General features: G+C 40.7%; 1 protein-coding gene across 2 annotated transcripts; it reads left to right on the top strand.

Annotated features, from left to right (window-relative positions):
• Window positions 1–366: 366 nt before the first annotated feature.
• Window positions 367–17455, top strand: DIO2 (iodothyronine deiodinase 2). Of its 2 annotated transcripts, none has more exons than XM_074585428.1 (2): window positions 367–1188; window positions 12506–17455. In XM_074585428.1, the coding sequence occupies exons 1-2, from the start codon at window positions 967–969 to the stop codon at window positions 13121–13123; spliced, it is 840 nt and encodes a 279-aa protein (XP_074441529.1). In that variant the 5' UTR covers window positions 367–966; the 3' UTR covers window positions 13124–17455. The 2 variants fall into 2 exon arrangements, with proteins under 2 accessions (XP_074441529.1, XP_074441530.1); XM_074585429.1 differs by having other exon boundaries at window positions 819–1188; window positions 12506–13078.
• Window positions 17456–17808: the final 353 nt, after the last annotated feature.

Here is a 17808-nt window from a genome sequence, read left to right as displayed (position 1 = left end):
ATCATTGACAACAGAAGCCTGTGTTGCTGTGTCACCTTCCATGTCATACTAAAATACTTTTTCCAAAATTTGAAAACATTTCTTAAGAGCAGTCAGAAGCATATTGGTTTTTTTCTTTTTCCTTTTCAAAGCAAAGCAAAGTTCCACCCGTGCTGTCTCTCTTTTTTCTCCTCTCTCTTAAAAAAAAAAAAAAAAAAAAAAAAAGTTTTGAGAATTTCATTTTTCTATTCACTGCAGTCCTGGCCAAAGTAAAGCCCTCTTTTACATTGACGTCAAGATCTTTACTGAGATTAGGGTTTCATTTCTCTATTGCAGCAATTAGCTAGGGAATGTATAAAAGGCTTCAGGGAAGCAAGCTAGGACTCCAGAGGGGAAAGCACTTTGCACCATAGGCAGATAGCAAGAGAGAGGGCGAGAGGAGGAAGGCAGGAACAGAGAGAGGCGGGGGGGAGGTGGGGGGGGGAGAGAGAGGGAAAGAGAGAGAGAGGAAGGAACAGAAAGTTTATGTACATAAACCTTTTTTTTAAAAAAAAGTATTGTTGCACCTGGTAGCTAGCTTTACTGACACCGAAATGAGAGGTCTGCTTAGTGCTTAAATAGCTGAGGAACAATGGGATAGTGCAGGAAAGTTAACAATTAACAGCCTCAGCTTAAATTTTGTAACTGCGGGGAACTGGAAACACAGCTGCCTCTCTCTTCAACAAAATCAGGTCTCCTGGTTAAGGGAAGAATTTTTGTTAACATCTTAGTTTCTGAAAAATAAGCAGCTCCGCGTTGAATGAGTATCATGCAGTTACGGTTTTAACCAGCCTGCTCATATTTAACTATCTCTGCTCATTTTAAAGAGAGAGGCTGAGAGAGGGGTAACGAGGCTTTTGAAATGCTTTTTCTTTTACTTTTTTAAATGAGGGTGTAAGGCAAAAAAGGGAGCTGAAGGCACCGGGCTGAAGAGGAGCCGCGAGGAAGATGGGTCTGCTAAGTGTGGATTTGCTGATCACGCTTCAGATCTTGCCGGTCTTTTTCTCCAATTGCCTCTTCCTTGCGCTCTATGACTCTGTGATCCTCCTGAAGCACATGGTGCTGTTTCTGAGCCGGTCTAAGTCCGGGCGCGGTGAGTGGCGGAGGATGCTGACCTCGGAGGGGCTGCGCTGCGTCTGGAACAGCTTCCTCCTGGACGCCTACAAGCAGGTGGGTACACGGGGATGGGGGACTGGCAGGTCGGGGTGGGTAAACTCTGCTGGACATCCGTGCTGGCAAGGGAGAAGGGAAGGGAAGGGAACGACTCCGTGCGGTGCAGGCTAGCTCCTGTTTGATGTTAAGCTTGGTGGGAGAGGTGGAAGCTGAAAGCAGCAGTGCTTTTCAGGTCGGGGCTGTGGGTTCCGCAGGTTCCGGAGCTGCTGTCTCTCTGCTCTGCCACTGACTCTCTCTGCAGCCACGGCCATGTCACTTAGTTTGGCTGTGCCTCAGTTTCCCCACCACTACAGATAATATTCTTCGTGATTATGAAGTATTTCAAGATCTTTGTGTAACTGTAAAACGCTCTAGGTGTTTTCACAGCTGTTGTTTGATTGTTTGCCAGGAGAGATCCTCAGAGATTATGCCAAGGCTGCATCTTCAGATAGAGCTCAACATAGATAGATGTCATCTATGTAACATAGATAGAATTGTTTTAATTAGCGTAAAAGATAGAAATGAACCTTTGTCATTACACTGGCATTTTCTATTACTCATATGTTAATTGTTATATTGGAGGAAGCATCCAGTTAATAGTAAAACTGGGCACGGAGTGAAACAGTTGAGCCATTTTTCTTCATGAAAGCAGTGACGGAGGGACATGTCAGAGATTAAAAATGAACTTGACTAGCAGAGGGACAGCTACCTGATGATTTAAGTTAATAAAGCCAATAGCAGTTATGCAACATGCACTCTTTTTTTTCTTTTAAGTTTTGTACAAACATTACCCAGTGGTACTGCCCAGGTCTCATGAGGTAGTTATAGTTCCCTTTTATAGATTGAAAAGGTGGACCCAAAAAGATGAAATTTCTTACACAGGCCACCCAGTTAGTAAGTAGAAAAACTGGATTCAGAGCCCTGTGGCTTCCAAAACAGTGCTTAGTCTGTTAATGTGTTGTCTTATTTAGACCATCTAATTTAACATATCCCATGTGATGTCATGAGGTCATAGGGGTTCTATCCAAATGATAGCTGTGCATCTTCTGAAATATTTCTTTTTCTATCACCTTCTCCCCTTTCACTCCTCCACAATGGCTTTTGTGTTTACCCTTACCTAGAGATGTGAAGAGCTGGTGGTGTTGGTGTTTGCTGGCTTTGTAATATGGAATACAAGCAGCTTAGCCTGAAACCCAAGCCACGGGGTCATTAATTTTCAGTGTAAGACAAATATAAATAACATTAGCTTTTGCCAAATGGGTCAACCTCTTAATGCCACCCTAGAAATCGGCCAGCTGGCTACCCAAATAAAGTAAAGCTGAATGAAGCTCTCTATTCTCCTAGCCCTTCTAGTTTCTGTTTTGAGTCTCTTCACAGACATTAGTAAGTAAATTTTACAGTGGCCTTGTTAAATGGACTGATGAACACAATTGTTCCCATTTTACAGACGAGGCAAGGCAGGAGGACAGTTAGCACACGACTTGGTCAAGGCTCCAGTGGAAGGTGGTAGCACGGCTCTGAAACAGCCAAGTTTTCAGTTCTCACATTTGCAACCTGTTTGTGGCCCAGGGTCTGGAGAAGGTGTGGAGCTGTGAGGAACCTTATATCCATGAGATATTTTCAATCTCACTTTGCTTAAATAACACAAAATTATTTAAAATAAAGATGTTGCATGCCTTTCCGTACTTTCCAAAGTCATACTTTGCCTTTTTCTCAGAACTGTCTGTGTCAACCATAGAAGCTACAGGGAGGATGACTCTGTGCTATTTTTGGTGCTGGCAATGAAACACATACCTTGAACTTTGGTTATTAAAAACTCTCCCTTATCACCATTAAATGACCTACCCATTCAGGCTAATGAGGCTTTAAGGTCCCTAGAATGAATTCTGGGCCTCAGTGAACTCAGCGAAACATGCATATAGACATAAGCAAATTTTATCACCTTCTTCCAAAAAGAGGAAAAAACCCATTCATGGAAAGGCTCTGTTTTCCTTAATAGAATTATGGGCCATAAGGACAGAAGATCATTGGAAACCCTTGATTGTCACAGAAAGGTAGATAAGTGTAGAAATCAAATTATAGAGGGGACACAATAAACTGAGGAGTAATATTAGGAGAAGAGGAGCCATCACCTCCACAATAGAGGAGAATCTTCTGCTATTTCTGTAAGAAAGAGAAAGAAAAAAAGTTTCAGCTGGAAAGCTGTATTGGTAAAGATGAAAAAATTTGAAGTATACCCTGCTTTCTGGCATGTTTAAAAAGCACAAGAAATAATGAAATATATCAACGATTGTCCCACAAAGCAACTTTTTCCTTAAATTATCTTTTTCTAAATACTGAATAGGACTGTCCAATTTTGTTATCTTAATTTTAGCCCACCAGTGAGGGTATGAAATGAAAATGTTATGGAATCATTATACTAAACAGCCTGGCAAAATGCAGTTGATACCATAACCATGATTTCTTATTGCTCCAATTTGCTAGCTGATGCCAGGTATTATCAAAGAACTTAAGCAGGTGCTTAAGCTGGAGTATTTATGAGGCAGTCACCATTTTTCTGCTAGAGTACCAGAACTGCAGATGTCTGAGATAAACCAAAGCTAGACTGCTAGATAGCAGAAGACTGGGTTAAAGCAGTAACTATGCTTGGTTTTACTATGTTTTGTGTCACTTACACAGAACTCTTTGTGAGTACATTTCATAGTGTTTTCCACAAAAGTACTTGATGTAAAATTTCTATTCACAGAAAAATTTACTGGAAGCCATTTCAGAAAAACTCTGTGGGTAGATACTAGATTCTGGATTAGAATAAATTTACTACAAGAAAGGAGCTCTGCCTTTCTTGTAGTAAAAGCACACTGTCCCAGAACTAAGTGATTTTTGTTCCAAGAATAGTGTGTACAATGATCTTGGAATAGTTACAGTAGAATATATTTGAAAATAGCTATTCTGATGCATTTTCCTTTCTAGAAAAGCTTTTGAATGTCTTACCCAAATTTCAACTTGCCTTTGTTCTCATTTTTGTTGTTATTAGGTATTATGGCATATGACTTTTCTGTTAGGGCTATTATTTCATAGGCAAGATTACCCAGCAACAGCTGAAGATTTTAACATCCTCATTGGGGAAGCAATGCAGAGCTTGTTGTATTGTATGTAGAGTATATTCAGTATCTTTTTCTTTTTTATTGGAACTTTCTACATGACTTGTTTTCTCCACATTTTACAGTCCCACTGGAATCAAAATGATTGATCTTGTGTTCATTTTTATTCTCGTATGTAAATTTTATCAATGATTAATATATTTCTTTTTGCTTCCTTAGCTCTGAGTTCAGTATCTGTCACACTCAGTGTTGATGTTGTCTACACTGCACCAGTTTTGTGATTTATAGAACATCCTCCTCCTATTCTTTCCCAAGAGGCAAGCGTGCCTTACTGTTACAACAAGGGAGTCTTTAGGACCAAGCTAATTGTCATAACAGAGATAAATAGAGCTAGTAGTCAAGTTACATTAGCTTCATATAATGGAAAGAGTGACATTATTTTATTTAAGTGTTATTTTTCTAATTTGCTGTTGTGCTCTGTTTATCTACAGAAATGAGTGGATTGACTCCTGAAGAGCAAATCATGTATGTATGAAAGTGTAAATACCTACAGACACATATGTGTTTGTATATATAGAGATACATCTACGTGTGTGTATCTGTCTCTATATATGTACATACATATACATGTATGTGTATAAATGCAAAAATACACACAGAGGCATACATAATCTGCTCCTTCAGGAGTTAGTCCACTCTCATTTCTCTGTATATGTGTACACATATATATGTGTGTATGTATACACATGTATAGATACAAATGCAACCACACCTACTGATAAGAGAAAAAGACACTTTTGGGAAGCTGTTAGCGTGCCTTCGGCATGATTTATTTAGGCCATGTGTACAAATGCCAGTCAGGCATTTGTTTTTGCCCACAGCATGTATACTGAATGTGTCACATATCTTACAGAAATCCAGAGAAAAAGCTAAAGTAGTTTTGAAAAAAACCCATCGTATTTACTTCTAAAAGCTTTTTTTTTACCTGCTAAGTTCCATGATTCATTTAGTATTGTGATGAATCTGCTTTCTAGGATTCCAAAGGTGAGAAAATGTTATCTCAAAATGCTTTTAAAATGGATACAAAATCAGTTGCACCCATTAGCAGTGCCCAGTGGTGAGGCCTCGCGCTGGGAGCTTTTCCAATGACAGATATGAGCTTTGTGTTTCAGCAACGCAGAGCCACCGTTCCTGCTCTCCAGTAGAGAGCTGTGAGGCTATCCTAGGGGAAATCCTCCCTCTTCTCCACCTAAGTGCAAGGGAGTTAGGGGAAAGACTTTAATGGCATTCTCCCTGAAGCAGACCAATGCTTAGGAATGCGGTGGTGCACCCATGGGGGTAACATGCATGTGTGCATATACACACGTGTGTGTAAATGTACGTTGCAGCCCTCAGAAGGATGCTGGTATCTCAAGCGATGGATGGTGATGGGTGTGTGTATGTACTTGCGCAGCTTTTTACTGTCTTTAGAGCGGGCCAGCAGCAAGCTCTGGCATGACAGACCCAGCATGGAGGGAACGGTTGGCACAGGATGCCAGCTTCACAGCCGAGGCCTAGCTCTGGATGTAGCAGCAAGTAGACTGGTTCAGTAAACACCCAGTGGGATTTTCCTGAGATTTCAGGGAGGCACAATTAAATTACCTCTGGCCACTTTTGCCTGCTTGATAGGTACACTTATTCCTAAAAAAAAAAAAATCAGTATGCAAAGCAGGACAGCCCCAAAAACGTCATGTTAAGTGCATGCTGCACAGTATTATCACATAGCTATATGTGAAAGTAATATAACAGCATGATCCTTTTTTACCTGCTGTTTGTCTGTCCAGTAACTCTTTGCTTTTTGAGGAAATCTTTTAAAGGTTGGAACAAAGACATAACCTCTATACTTATTATTTTACGTTTATTTTGTCTGGCAAGGTAAGGAAGTGTCTCTCTCTGCAGTGATTTGACAGTGATAAAGGGAATTTGTGAAATAAGTGCTGTCCCAAAGAGAGCATGTTGTATAGTTTCAGGGTTTAGAACTAGGCATTGTGCGGTATTAAAAATATTTCATTGGTTTTACAAAGTTCAGCCTTAGCGGAACTGTTTTCATTGACATTTTAAAATGAAAACAATCATGAAAGAAGTGAGAAAAACAAAACAAAACCACAATTAAAACCTTTCTTGCAGTGTTTGGAACATAAATTCAACAGGATTTGGGCTTGTCATTGTCATTATTATTATTAAAACATTGTCATTATTATTAATATATAATCATGTTTGTTATAGTAGTGTCTGAGGACCAAGCTAGACTAGGGACCCATTGTACTAGGCAGTGTCCGAAACTAGAGGGGCAGACGGTTTGTCCCACGGAGCTTACAATTCAAACACTCGAGGCAGACAAAGGGTAGGAAAAGGAAGATGACGTCTCTATCCCACATGTGGTCTCATCCTACCCCTTTCCTTTTTCCGGATCTAACTTCATTTCTTCCACACCACCTCTCTGCAGTCTTCCATTTTCACCCGGGTGCAAAAAACTGGCTGAAATGAAAGGACTGCTTGCCTTTTTGTCAAATCCTTGTGAAAACCCCCTTCAGCTGTGGTAGACACAGAAAATTAGCTAACGAGCACCACCCAGGAAAAGGAGCGTAACCAGTCTTTGTGTCCAGCTCTGCCTCTCCAACAAAACCACCACTGTGTATTCACACAGTGCTGAAGCTGAGTTTAACAAAAATAATAAATGTCCTCCACATGCTGACGAACAAAGACTGGTGAAGGCCTCTGTCACCTGTAGGTAGAGTCCACAAGGGCAGCCAGTGGCCCAGAGGCCACGATGTGGTAGGCCATGCTCCCATCTTGAGGGAAACGTAAGCCCTTAAGAAGCTTACTGTAGGCTCCCTGATCAGAGGAACTAAAATTATCCATTTTCTTTTACAAGAGAGCAAGGCAAAAGGCTCCTTTATGCTTTCCCTCTGCCATGCATGCTCATTTGTGGGACTGGCAGCTTTTAAATAGAGAGAGCAGCATTTGACTAGTTATTTTTATCTGGACTGTGCCCTTTTAATTTGTCTCCCACTTCCCTCCCTCAGCTCCACACACCTGATCCTAAATAAAGACTCAGGACTCTGGCAGAACTCGAGTCTCTGCTCTCCAGTTCGGGTAGTCGAGTCTCATAAAGCAAGCTGCCACCTCCCCATGACAAATGAAGAACTCCCACTCCCGTATGCTACTTCAGACAAGGGCCTCCTGTAATTTTTATCTGCTACACAACTCTGGGTCATGTAAATGAAGAAAACAATAATTTGTATAATTCTCCAGCCAGAGTCTGATTATGATTTGGATGAAGCACTGGGAAATATCAGGCTGTTCAGAGGCTATATTTGGCTGAATGGGATCAAATCAAAGTAAAGTGGAGAATTTGAAAAGGAGCAAAAAGCTCCGGGGACTCAGTTCATTACCAATCACTGGACTCCAGTCCCGAACACAGCATGTCCATATTTAAATGGCTAATATCACAGACTGCTAATTGTCTGGCAACACCTATTTTCTTTAGGGGGTTTACACAGCCTGATGAGTCTGCCAAACTGTTTGAGAATCCCTCATGCAGGGAATGAAAGCCGTATTCCAGTGTACAGGATCCCAGGAGGGTTATGCTAAAGCTGATAAAAGCAAAATGAGAGAAAAGGTAAATGAGGCGGTGATGTTTTGTCCGTGGGGCTTTTCCTAGTCCTCATGGAGAATGTACAACAAAGTTAGCAGTATGTGCTATTTCTAGCCCGTAGTTTATGAATAGGGCTTTCTTTCCCGCTCCTAAGTCTCCTTCATTTTGCAGTCTGCGTGCTAAAGCATCAGCCACCTTGTTCCCATTTCACTCTGCGTGCAGACTCGGAGAAGGAGCCGCAGTACCGAGGCTGTCAAGCAAACACAAAATTCACAGAAAAGATGCGAGTCACTGCTTTGGTGTCAGGCTGGTGCTTGCTCTTGCTGATGGCCGGGCTGGCTCTCGGTTTTGGTTGGCCTACCTTGCGCGTCCCATGCAGGCTGCGTGGGAGGGGATGCCTGCGCGCTGCCCGGTTTCCACCTCATCCAGAAGGCTGGCGCCAAATGCCCAATATTCACGCACATCAGTACGTGATTATAGAAATGCTGGATCGCGTGTGAGGGGAATTCTGCTAGTTTGTTTCTCAGAATTTATATTTTGCCTGCCTTTGTGTAAGATTTCAAAAGCGGTTTGGCTGAATACATGGGGTTTTTTGTTTGTTTTCTCATTGCGTTGATTTTCTTTTCCAAGAGCTATTTTTTCTTTCAATAAATAACAACAAAGAAGACAGCCAAGGCCTACAATGCAGATGATCAGCAAGGATGATATTGTCATCCCTGTGTCAATCGGGTTCCCGAGCCTGGTGAAATAAAGAGTCCCTATGGGAACGTCAGCGCTTCATCAAGACCAATTAGTGGAGATGCCGCTGCTTATGTTTAAGCATTAACGACTGGGCAGGGCTGCTTTTTGGAGTGCCTGACACTGGCATGGAACAAGGCACCGACCTAATTACTCCTCTACAAGAGCAGAAAATGCCTCCTGAATGCCTGCTTGGCAAGGATGTCTCATTAAGGGGAAAAAACACACCACAAGCACTCCTAGAAACAAAAATTAAAATGATAGGTAACCTGCGGCCATGAGACTTACTTCATGGCTGTGGGAAATGAAGAGAAACTGCTATAAGGTGACGTGGGACATATTTGTACTTTATTTCCTAAATCCATCTATTGTTTGGTCAATAAGGGGTAGGAGAGACAGGATGCAAATTTGCACTGTTGGAAATACGTTGCCAGCCTCGGTATCAATGTTAAATAGTATTTGAAGGTCATTCCCGTGCTGGTGTTTGATGGGAGTTGTTTTGTCAGTCTGTTCCTTCAGGATTTGCAAACTTGCCTAGGAAAAGAAGCGTTTGGTAGACCTGAGTTGGTAATGAGGAGATTACAATATGTAACCTCCCTTTATACTTAAGTATGATCAAGAAGCAGACTGGTTTCCCAGTTCAAGTGTTCGTTAGAGTATTTTCAGTCATAATACTTTTGTTAAAATAAAACCAGAAGAATGAGGGGAAACAGCTGCTCAGATGTTTCTTGTCTCCTGAGCAGCTCTGTTCATTGCTGAGTTTTAGTTGCTTCTGTCGTTTATACCTTTCTTTTTCTTCTCCTCTGAAGAGTGCCAGCAAATATCAGAAATTCGAAGTGTGTTGCTTAATTGTGATTTATGAGATAAATCACATGTTATTACTTCTTTTCTTTGACTGGATGAGCGCACACTCCTAAATACTGAGGTCCATTATTCATCCAGGGAGTGGGTGCAGCACAGATACTTACATGTCAGGCTTTGCCCAAAAGGCACATTTTGGGCAAGCTAGCTCTGAAAAAGCATTTGCTTGGTAGTGCAAGAACTTCTTGCTTTCTAGGTAAAGAGGGATATAGTGTTTGTGCAGCTGTTGTGTTTCTTGAGATGTGTTCCCTTTTTTGGTAGTTACTAAATGCTGAGTTGTCTAGCTGGCTTATGGATTGAATGCAGCCCTCAAGGTGATTTTATACGGCTGCCAAATCTTGACCTGTGTATTTATTGCTCAAGACTGGCCCTTTACCTTGCTCCTGCCTTGCCTATCTTACTGCACAGAATAGCAGAGAGAAATGAGATGTTCAACAGCAGCACAGAAGAGTACCTACAACCTGCTAAGGTGTAGGTGGCTTGTAGCAGCACTTCTTAAAAGCTGCAGTGCTTAATGCTGCTTCTTAAATGCTACAGCCTGAATCTCAGCCTGCCTCTCTCAAAGAGAGAGAGAGATCTTTTCTTCTCAAAAACTGGGATACAGCTTTTTCCTTCCTTGAGTTCAATGGACAGCCCACTCACACAGCAGGTTCTAAACTCAGCTGTTTCAAACCTCACTTGCTTTCAAAGGCAAACGAGCACAAGGCTTTTTTTTTTTTTTTTTTTTAACTGTTACCAGGGATCTAGCAGATAGTGATGCTGCAGATGCAGGTTTACAGGGAGAGGGGCCACGAGGGGCTGTGCTTTCCTGGGGCATCTCTTGCTTCCCTTGCCTGTGGTGCAGCTCCAGCTGCACATCCCCTGCTCCCAGTGGCATGATCACCTCCTGCTTGGCCTACAGAGATTTGTGGGTCTCAAGCTGTCTGTCTTTCTGTGTCTCTCTTCCTTGCTGATCACAGAGTGAATGGCAGCACAGTTGTGTCTCAATTTGCCCCATAGAAAATGGTCAAAATGTTTGTATCATGTGCCAACATGCTGTGAGACCTTCTCATGTAGCTGTGAAGTCTGGCAGCTTTAAGGGCAGTGTCTTACAAACTTTGCTTTGGTTAGACTCTTGCTTCTATTGCTATTCTGATGAAATAATGCGGAGTCATGGATAACTGTAGATTTGTTCAAGGTAGTCAGGTTTCTCAGGGAGAATTGGAGGATCCAGAACCTACAATAGACATGCCTCTGGATCTGCGTGTGGCAGCAATTGCATCAGTTAAGTATTCAGCTGTTAACTCCGTTTCTTACTGTTATCTGACTCACCAGGATACCCTCTAATCTAATGTAGAATAGAATTGCACCAAAAGTCAGTTATTTTTTCAGTTTTTACACAGTTCTCATTCAGCATTAACTTCTGTTGACTTCAATTGGAGTCTAGCTTCAGAAGGAAAGAAATAGGATATGAAAGATGTCAGAATTTGGCCCTGTATGTTTCCTTCAAAGCAATGCTTCTGAATATAACCAACTAGAGAGGAGACGGAGAGATAGAGAGTGTCAGAGAAATAAAAAAGGATAATTGCATTGTTGTACTAGAGCTTGATGTTAAAGGCAGATACATAGGAATTGCCGTGGCACAGCTCATTAAAAACTAATTGTCTTATGTAATAATATTTTGTGGTTCTATAGCAGTTATCAGCTAAGGATCTTGGAGCCCTCTGCAGGCTCCACCTTATTCTGGCAGTCATTTCTGTGAGATGTATATATTCTGTCTTCTTTCTATAGGCAGGGAAATAGAAACCATCAGTCAAAATGACTTTTTCACAATTGCCTGTTGGGTCTGAGTTAGAGCTGGGGTTAGAGCTGAGAACAGTTCGCTTTCACTTCATCCTACTTCAGCCATCATATAAACTTTTCCCCTTTTCTGCTGCTTTTTCCCCAGTCATCTTCTAGAGAAACATTGCAATAGTAGAAAATGTGTTGCTCAATCACTGATGAAATGATGGCAAAGTGGTTAGAAAGCCCTTTGGAGAGCGCAGTCTTGGATGGTCCACTCTCAAAATGATATATTGAGTGGGCATCTGCAGAGATATCTCTTGTGTTTGGTATTCTTGAGTATTTTCATTCTTGGACTGCAGGATGGAAGGGAATATACATGTATGAAATCTGCAAACCTCTCAAAATTGAGAGGCACTGCATGTGTTGTGAAGATCAGGAATACGATGCTTTTGGATGATTATTGGAGAATGATTTTGGAGAATTATAAAAATGGTTTGAAATGTAGGATGCGGTTCAATGGGGCCAAGTGTAAAGCACCAAATTCAGGTTGGACTGATGAAGTGCCCAAATCCATGATGGGGAGCAACTAGAAAGGCAGAAAAAGGGACCTAGGCATTATAACTTCTCACTAGCTAACCCTTAGTCAACAGTCTACTGTTTTTCCAAACCAGTCATGATGTTTCTTAAAAAGCAAACATCTGGAATGTATAAACAGGTGTAGCCTGTGAGATATATTAAGTAATTGTCTGATTATTCTGAGAATTAGTAAAAACTCTTTTGAAGTTTTGAACACTGCTTTTCAAAGAAGATGTGAACCAAGTGGAGAGAACTCAGAGGATGGCAGTGAATAAAAATCACGTCTAGAAAATTTGTCTCATGGAGAAAAGTTAGAAGAAATTGGAGGTAGTCTCTTGAAAGCAAATAAAAGTCTGCAAATATGTGAGGGTGGACAGGGCCATGTGTGTAGTGGACAGGACAAGACAGGCCTCAGATCAAATTTTCTAACAAAGTAGTATAACTGTCAGGAATGCCACATTTCCCTGCACTGTGAATGGAGATGGACCAGAAGAACTTTTTGAAGGTGATGATTTGTTATATCCCCATGCTAGTATCCATGCAGGTTTTTAGGTGTACTCTTTGAACAGGTGACTATCTATTTGAAGAGAGTAGTCATAAGGATACTGGACAAGCAAGTCACACTAACTTGACATATTTTAATTTGTTTTGCCGTCAGGTCAAACTGGGAGGAGAAGCCCCAAACTCCAGTGTAATCCACATAGCCAAGGGCAGTGATGGCAGCAGCAGCAGCTGGAAGAGTGTCGGTAGCAAGTGTGGAACCAAATGCCACCTTCTGGATTTTGCCAACTCCGAGCGGCCACTGGTGGTCAACTTTGGTTCAGCTACCTGACCACCGTTCACAAGCCAGCTGTCGGCCTTCAGCAAGCTGGTGGAGGAGTTCTCTGGTGTGGCTGACTTTCTGTTGGTCTACATCGATGAGGCTCACCCGTCAGATGGCTGGGCTGCCCCTGGAATCTCTCCTACTTCGTTTGAAGTTAAGAAACACAGGAACCAAGAAGACCGATGCGCAGCTGCTCACCAGCTCCTAGAGCGCTTTTCCTTGCCACCTCAGTGCCAAGTGGTGGCTGACTGCATGGACAACAATGCCAATGTGGCCTATGGGGTTTCATTTGAGCGAGTATGCATAGTGCAGAGACAAAAAATCGCCTACCTTGGAGGCAAAGGCCCCTTTTTCTACAATCTGCAGGAGGTTCGGCTCTGGCTGGAACAAAACTTCAGCAAAAGATGAAATCCATTCTCTACAGAAGATATGTCAACAGATGTGTCCCTTTAAGGTGATGTAAAAGGGAAAAAAAGAAAACACACTGGTTTGAATAAGACCTTTCAGATGATTGCAGGAGAACATATTTGATAGTAAGGTCAAATGAACACTAACTAGGAAAAGAACATAAAACAAAAAAACTAACTCCACAGAAACATTATTCTATGAAAAAAATACCACTCCTGCACTCGCTACGGGACAGAGGAGGTGAAGAGGCTTCTGTGAAAAGGTGCTGCTGGTGAACAGGAAGAGTGGTGAGATAAGACCTGTCTCCCAGGAGCCCATCTCATGAAGTGGCCCTGGGGTGAGCCAGAAGCCTGTCTGCTTGGAAGGCAATCCACAGAAAGGCAATGCCCTGCATTTTCATCAGGGACGCTTCTTTAGCCTCCTGTAGTCAATGCAGGCAACCTGGGAGGAGCCAGGGGCTTGCAACTACTTTGCATAGAAATGGGGTGGAGTGTGGCAACTGTCCTCATATTTTATTGTTCAGAGACTACAGGAACCACCATACAATGCATCGTGCATGCACACTGGCTGCGCAAATCAAGACGAAACATTGTATGCTGGTATTTGTACTCTATATGGATGCCTCTGCACAGCATATTAACTATATAATTGTACATATATGTTTGTATCCAGTATGCAGGCCTGTGCCTGCTGAGAAAGATGTTAAAATCTATGGAGTTGGACCAAAAAAGACAAAGGTGATCAAAGAAGCCCGTTACAATTTGAAAACTAAAAAACCTGGACCATTTGTAACAGAACAGCGAGAACCTCCTAGAGCGTGCATCATGAGACAGAACTCAGCTGATGCCAACGAACCCTCAGTTCTCAGAGCTGACAACACACATTTATCAATATTCTCTGGTTCTCTTCTCTGTTTCTTTACCCCATTTGATGTCTTTCCGTCTAGCAATAGACTTAAAGGTAATTTCATTTTTAGCTTTTTAAAAAAAATAACTTATTTCTCTCTTTTATTTTTATTTGACATAATGACCTTACAGATGTATATTGGGGATGGGGGAATTTATACACAACTTTACCTCATTTAAATGGAAACCTATCCTGTCATTTATCCTGTTAAATGTAGTCATGATGATTTTTGCTATCTGCTTACCTGCAACTAGTTTATAGCTAGGTTAGTTTGTCTGGAAGATAAGTTGTTTGCAGCCTCACAATCGATTAGCTGCAGTTCTGCTATCAGATGAGGTGATAGTCTGTTTGTTTGACTTGTGTTCTCAAAAGCCTTCCCAGAAAAACAGGGCAGACAAATAGTGTGAATTAATGTGAATGAGTGTAAAAGCTGGCAGAATTTTCCTACAAAGGGGTTTGAGGAATTGTTAATTATGTTTAAAGAGATACTGTCAACTTAGTATACATTAAGTTTAGGTATTTCTAAATCTAAAATGATTTAATCAAGCCTGATAAAAAGGCACGTTTACAATGAGCTAACCCATTAGAGCTGATAAATGAAAACCCATAAGCTGATGGCCTGTCCAAGTTTTCTCTCAACTTTGGCAGAAACATGAAACAGATAAACAGGGTAAGTGGCAAAAATCAAATTAGTTCTTTTAATTTCTCATCTTGCCAGTTGTCAGGAACATGATGTATTAGTATTAACACAGGAAAGAACAGAAAATACATACATACATAAATATTTTCATTTGCCCTTTAATATTGTGTATTTCTTCTTGTTTGGCTGTTGGTCAACTTAGCCAATGTAGTGTGTGAATATGTCTAAGACCAAGAATAATAATAATTTTTCTGTTCTCCCATTCATTAACGTTACTGTAACTCATTGCTCAGTGTGGAAGATTGTTATTCATTTTCATGACTAACTGGGATATAGAACTGAGATTTTAAAACCTAATATCATAGAAACAGTATCATAGCCAAACTATGTAGTTTGTTTAATCCAGTGTCCTACCTCTGACTGTATCAGATGCTTCAGGGGAAGGTGCAATAATTTCTTCTGGAATTTTCATTAGCTTCGGCTCTTATTATTTTTGTCTTGTCTAATGTGATATCATTGATGTCTCATCATCCTTATGAGAAGCTGATCCTGAGTTTTGAAACCTAAATATTTCTTGAGTTGGGGAATACTAAAATCAAAACCCATCCTGTTTAAGAACAAATAAAATCAAATAAGAACAGATGTTTTTTTCAGATTTTAAATGTCATTCTCATCTCTTGCTCTTGTATGCTAAAACGGTGTAAACAGGAGCGATTTTTCTTCCAAATGTCAGTAATTATATACTGTATATGGAAGTACAGTTTTTGTTTTTTTCTTAAGCCAAACAATAATTCACATTCTTATACAGGTTCATATTCTGTGCCTGTCTCTGAATCTCTTCTGGTTTTGCTATGCTGTCCTTTTACTCAGGTGATTAAGCTGTAGACATTACTCCAAGTGAAAATATGTATTGGTATACCCAGCACAGCATCTTTTCCCTATGGTGTCTTATTCTTCAGTCATCTGAAACTTTATTAATCCATAGCAACTCCATAGCCTTTGTAAAACTTAAACTAGTAAGTCTTTTCTTTCTCTCTTCTTTTCCCCGTCATAGAGTTGGAGTCTGAACTGTTTATCCGGGAAATGCTAGCCAAATGTTTAGCGCAGCTGTTGAAACATACCTTTAGCTCGGAGGAGAGAGTCTGAGTTAGTAATTCGGTTAGTTAATACCCCTTTGCATATCTAAAGTTACAGTTGTTTTACAAGGCCATTTTCTCCTTCCTTTTGAATTTCCATTATTTTGTCTTGTTATTCATAGATGCCTGTTCATCACACAGTATAAAAGAATTATAAAATTGGCTCCTGTAAATGGGAAATCCACAAGGATTTTCCACAAGAAAAAATACACAATAACTTCATTTCTTTCTTGGCAACTTGAATGCATTACCCTGCCCAAAACTTAAAGATAGTTCAGCCTCACTGATTATCAAGACTGTAATACATTTTGCAAATCCTTAAATTTCTCCAGAAAGTTTGTGGTCAGAAAGCAGGGGAAGTATTTCAAAGAGAAGTGGGCCTAGGGGAAAAAAAGTCTTTTGTAAGTGGCTGGTAGAAATACAAGCTCTTCATTTTGTTGGTTGACAAAACATTTTATAGAAATGGTTTTAAATTAAACTTCATGCATTGTCCTCAGTTAGTGATAGAAGTGGCCATGTGTCAGATACCTAAAATTACTGTAAGAGTGGGTTGTTTTGAGTCCAGGCAGAAATTTTGCTACCTTGTCAGCATTGTACTTCACAATTGGTCTAGTCTGCTGTGAGGCTGGATTTGCTTTTGTCTCATATTCTCACTGTTTGAGGGCACTAAGCCGTATTACTTGAGGTGCTTCAGTGTGACATACATATTAAGCAATAGCTCACAAAATAGGTGCCTGAAAGTATTCTGGAAGGCTACTGTATATAATAGAGACCCCAATACTGTGTCTCAACATTAGTATGGGAACCTTCCAGTACTTCATTTTGAGCAAGGTAAAAAGCTATTCTGGGCTATCATTCTACATTGTTTTGTGCTTGGCATCATTTATTAAGCACTGTATAAAATGAATGTAAAACATTTTATACAGATGACAACGATAGCATTTTGCTCTTGTTTGTGTAGACAATGACATAAATTTAAGACAGCTGGAAAACGTGCCCTATTAAAAAGAAAGAAATATTTTACAAAATATATTGTTGAACAAGTGTCTGAAAAATAAAATGCAACCATTTTTATGAAGGTGATCTCGGTGGGGAAACCCACAAAGCTTCTCAAAAAGGTATCAGTGCTTTGCGTTCAGGTGTGCGTGGGAAGGGAGGTTATATTTCTGTATGTGTGAAAGTGGCTTTTCTGTGATGTGGAGTGTAGGTTTAAGAGTTTTTAAGACTTTCAGTACTATAACCAAAGCAATAAGAGGTATCAGGTAGGGAATATTGGCCAGTTTTGTTCAACTCTACACCATATCTGTGCCAGATCCATATTCAGTGATCTTCGGGCCCAGTTCGGAGTCCAGAGAAGAGAGACTGGGGTGACACAATGAAGGCTTGTGTGCTTATGAAGATCGCTAACAAAAGAGTAATTAACTCAGTTGGCGTTCCGATGCCCTCACACTGGCATTCCTCTGTGCACCTTAGTGTTTCTGTATTTGAAAGAGGGGTCTCTCTGTGGCCGTTAATAAGATCGCGGGGTGTAGATGCCTGTGTGTACTGACTATGTGTGTGTCATTGTTTAAATGTCAAAAATACACTTTGTAGGAGAGCCAGCAAAATTTTGTTACAATATGGTGCTCCATGAAATGTGCTTTCTAGATTTGTTTTTCTTGTATTATAATAAACAATAAAGGAAAATATATCTCTTCTGTGTCTTCTTATTCTACTATTGGTTATTAATATGCAGTGGAACCTTGACATTAGACCAAGGAAACTTAAATCTGTATTTAACACAATAGCCTACGCCACCCTGATTAGATCTTAAGCAATATGAGCAAACTACTTCATAAATGGTGGGACTAATGTAATATCTAACTACTCCTCAACTTGTAAGAAAGATAAGGGGGAGAGAAACTGAGAGCTACAAGGACAGTAGTTGAGTCTGCACAGAATTGCACTGTTGAAAAAAAATTATGTGCTTGCAGAAAGCATGCCGAGCTGTACGTAGCACGTGAAACCTGGACAAATTGGTTGTGAATGCATCATTCATACATGCAGCT

Source organism: Larus michahellis, chromosome 4, assembly GCF_964199755.1.
Source record: "Larus michahellis chromosome 4, bLarMic1.1, whole genome shotgun sequence".
NCBI lineage: Eukaryota > Metazoa > Chordata > Aves > Charadriiformes > Laridae > Larus > Larus michahellis.
This window is presented reverse-complemented; position numbering and strand designations above follow the sequence as displayed.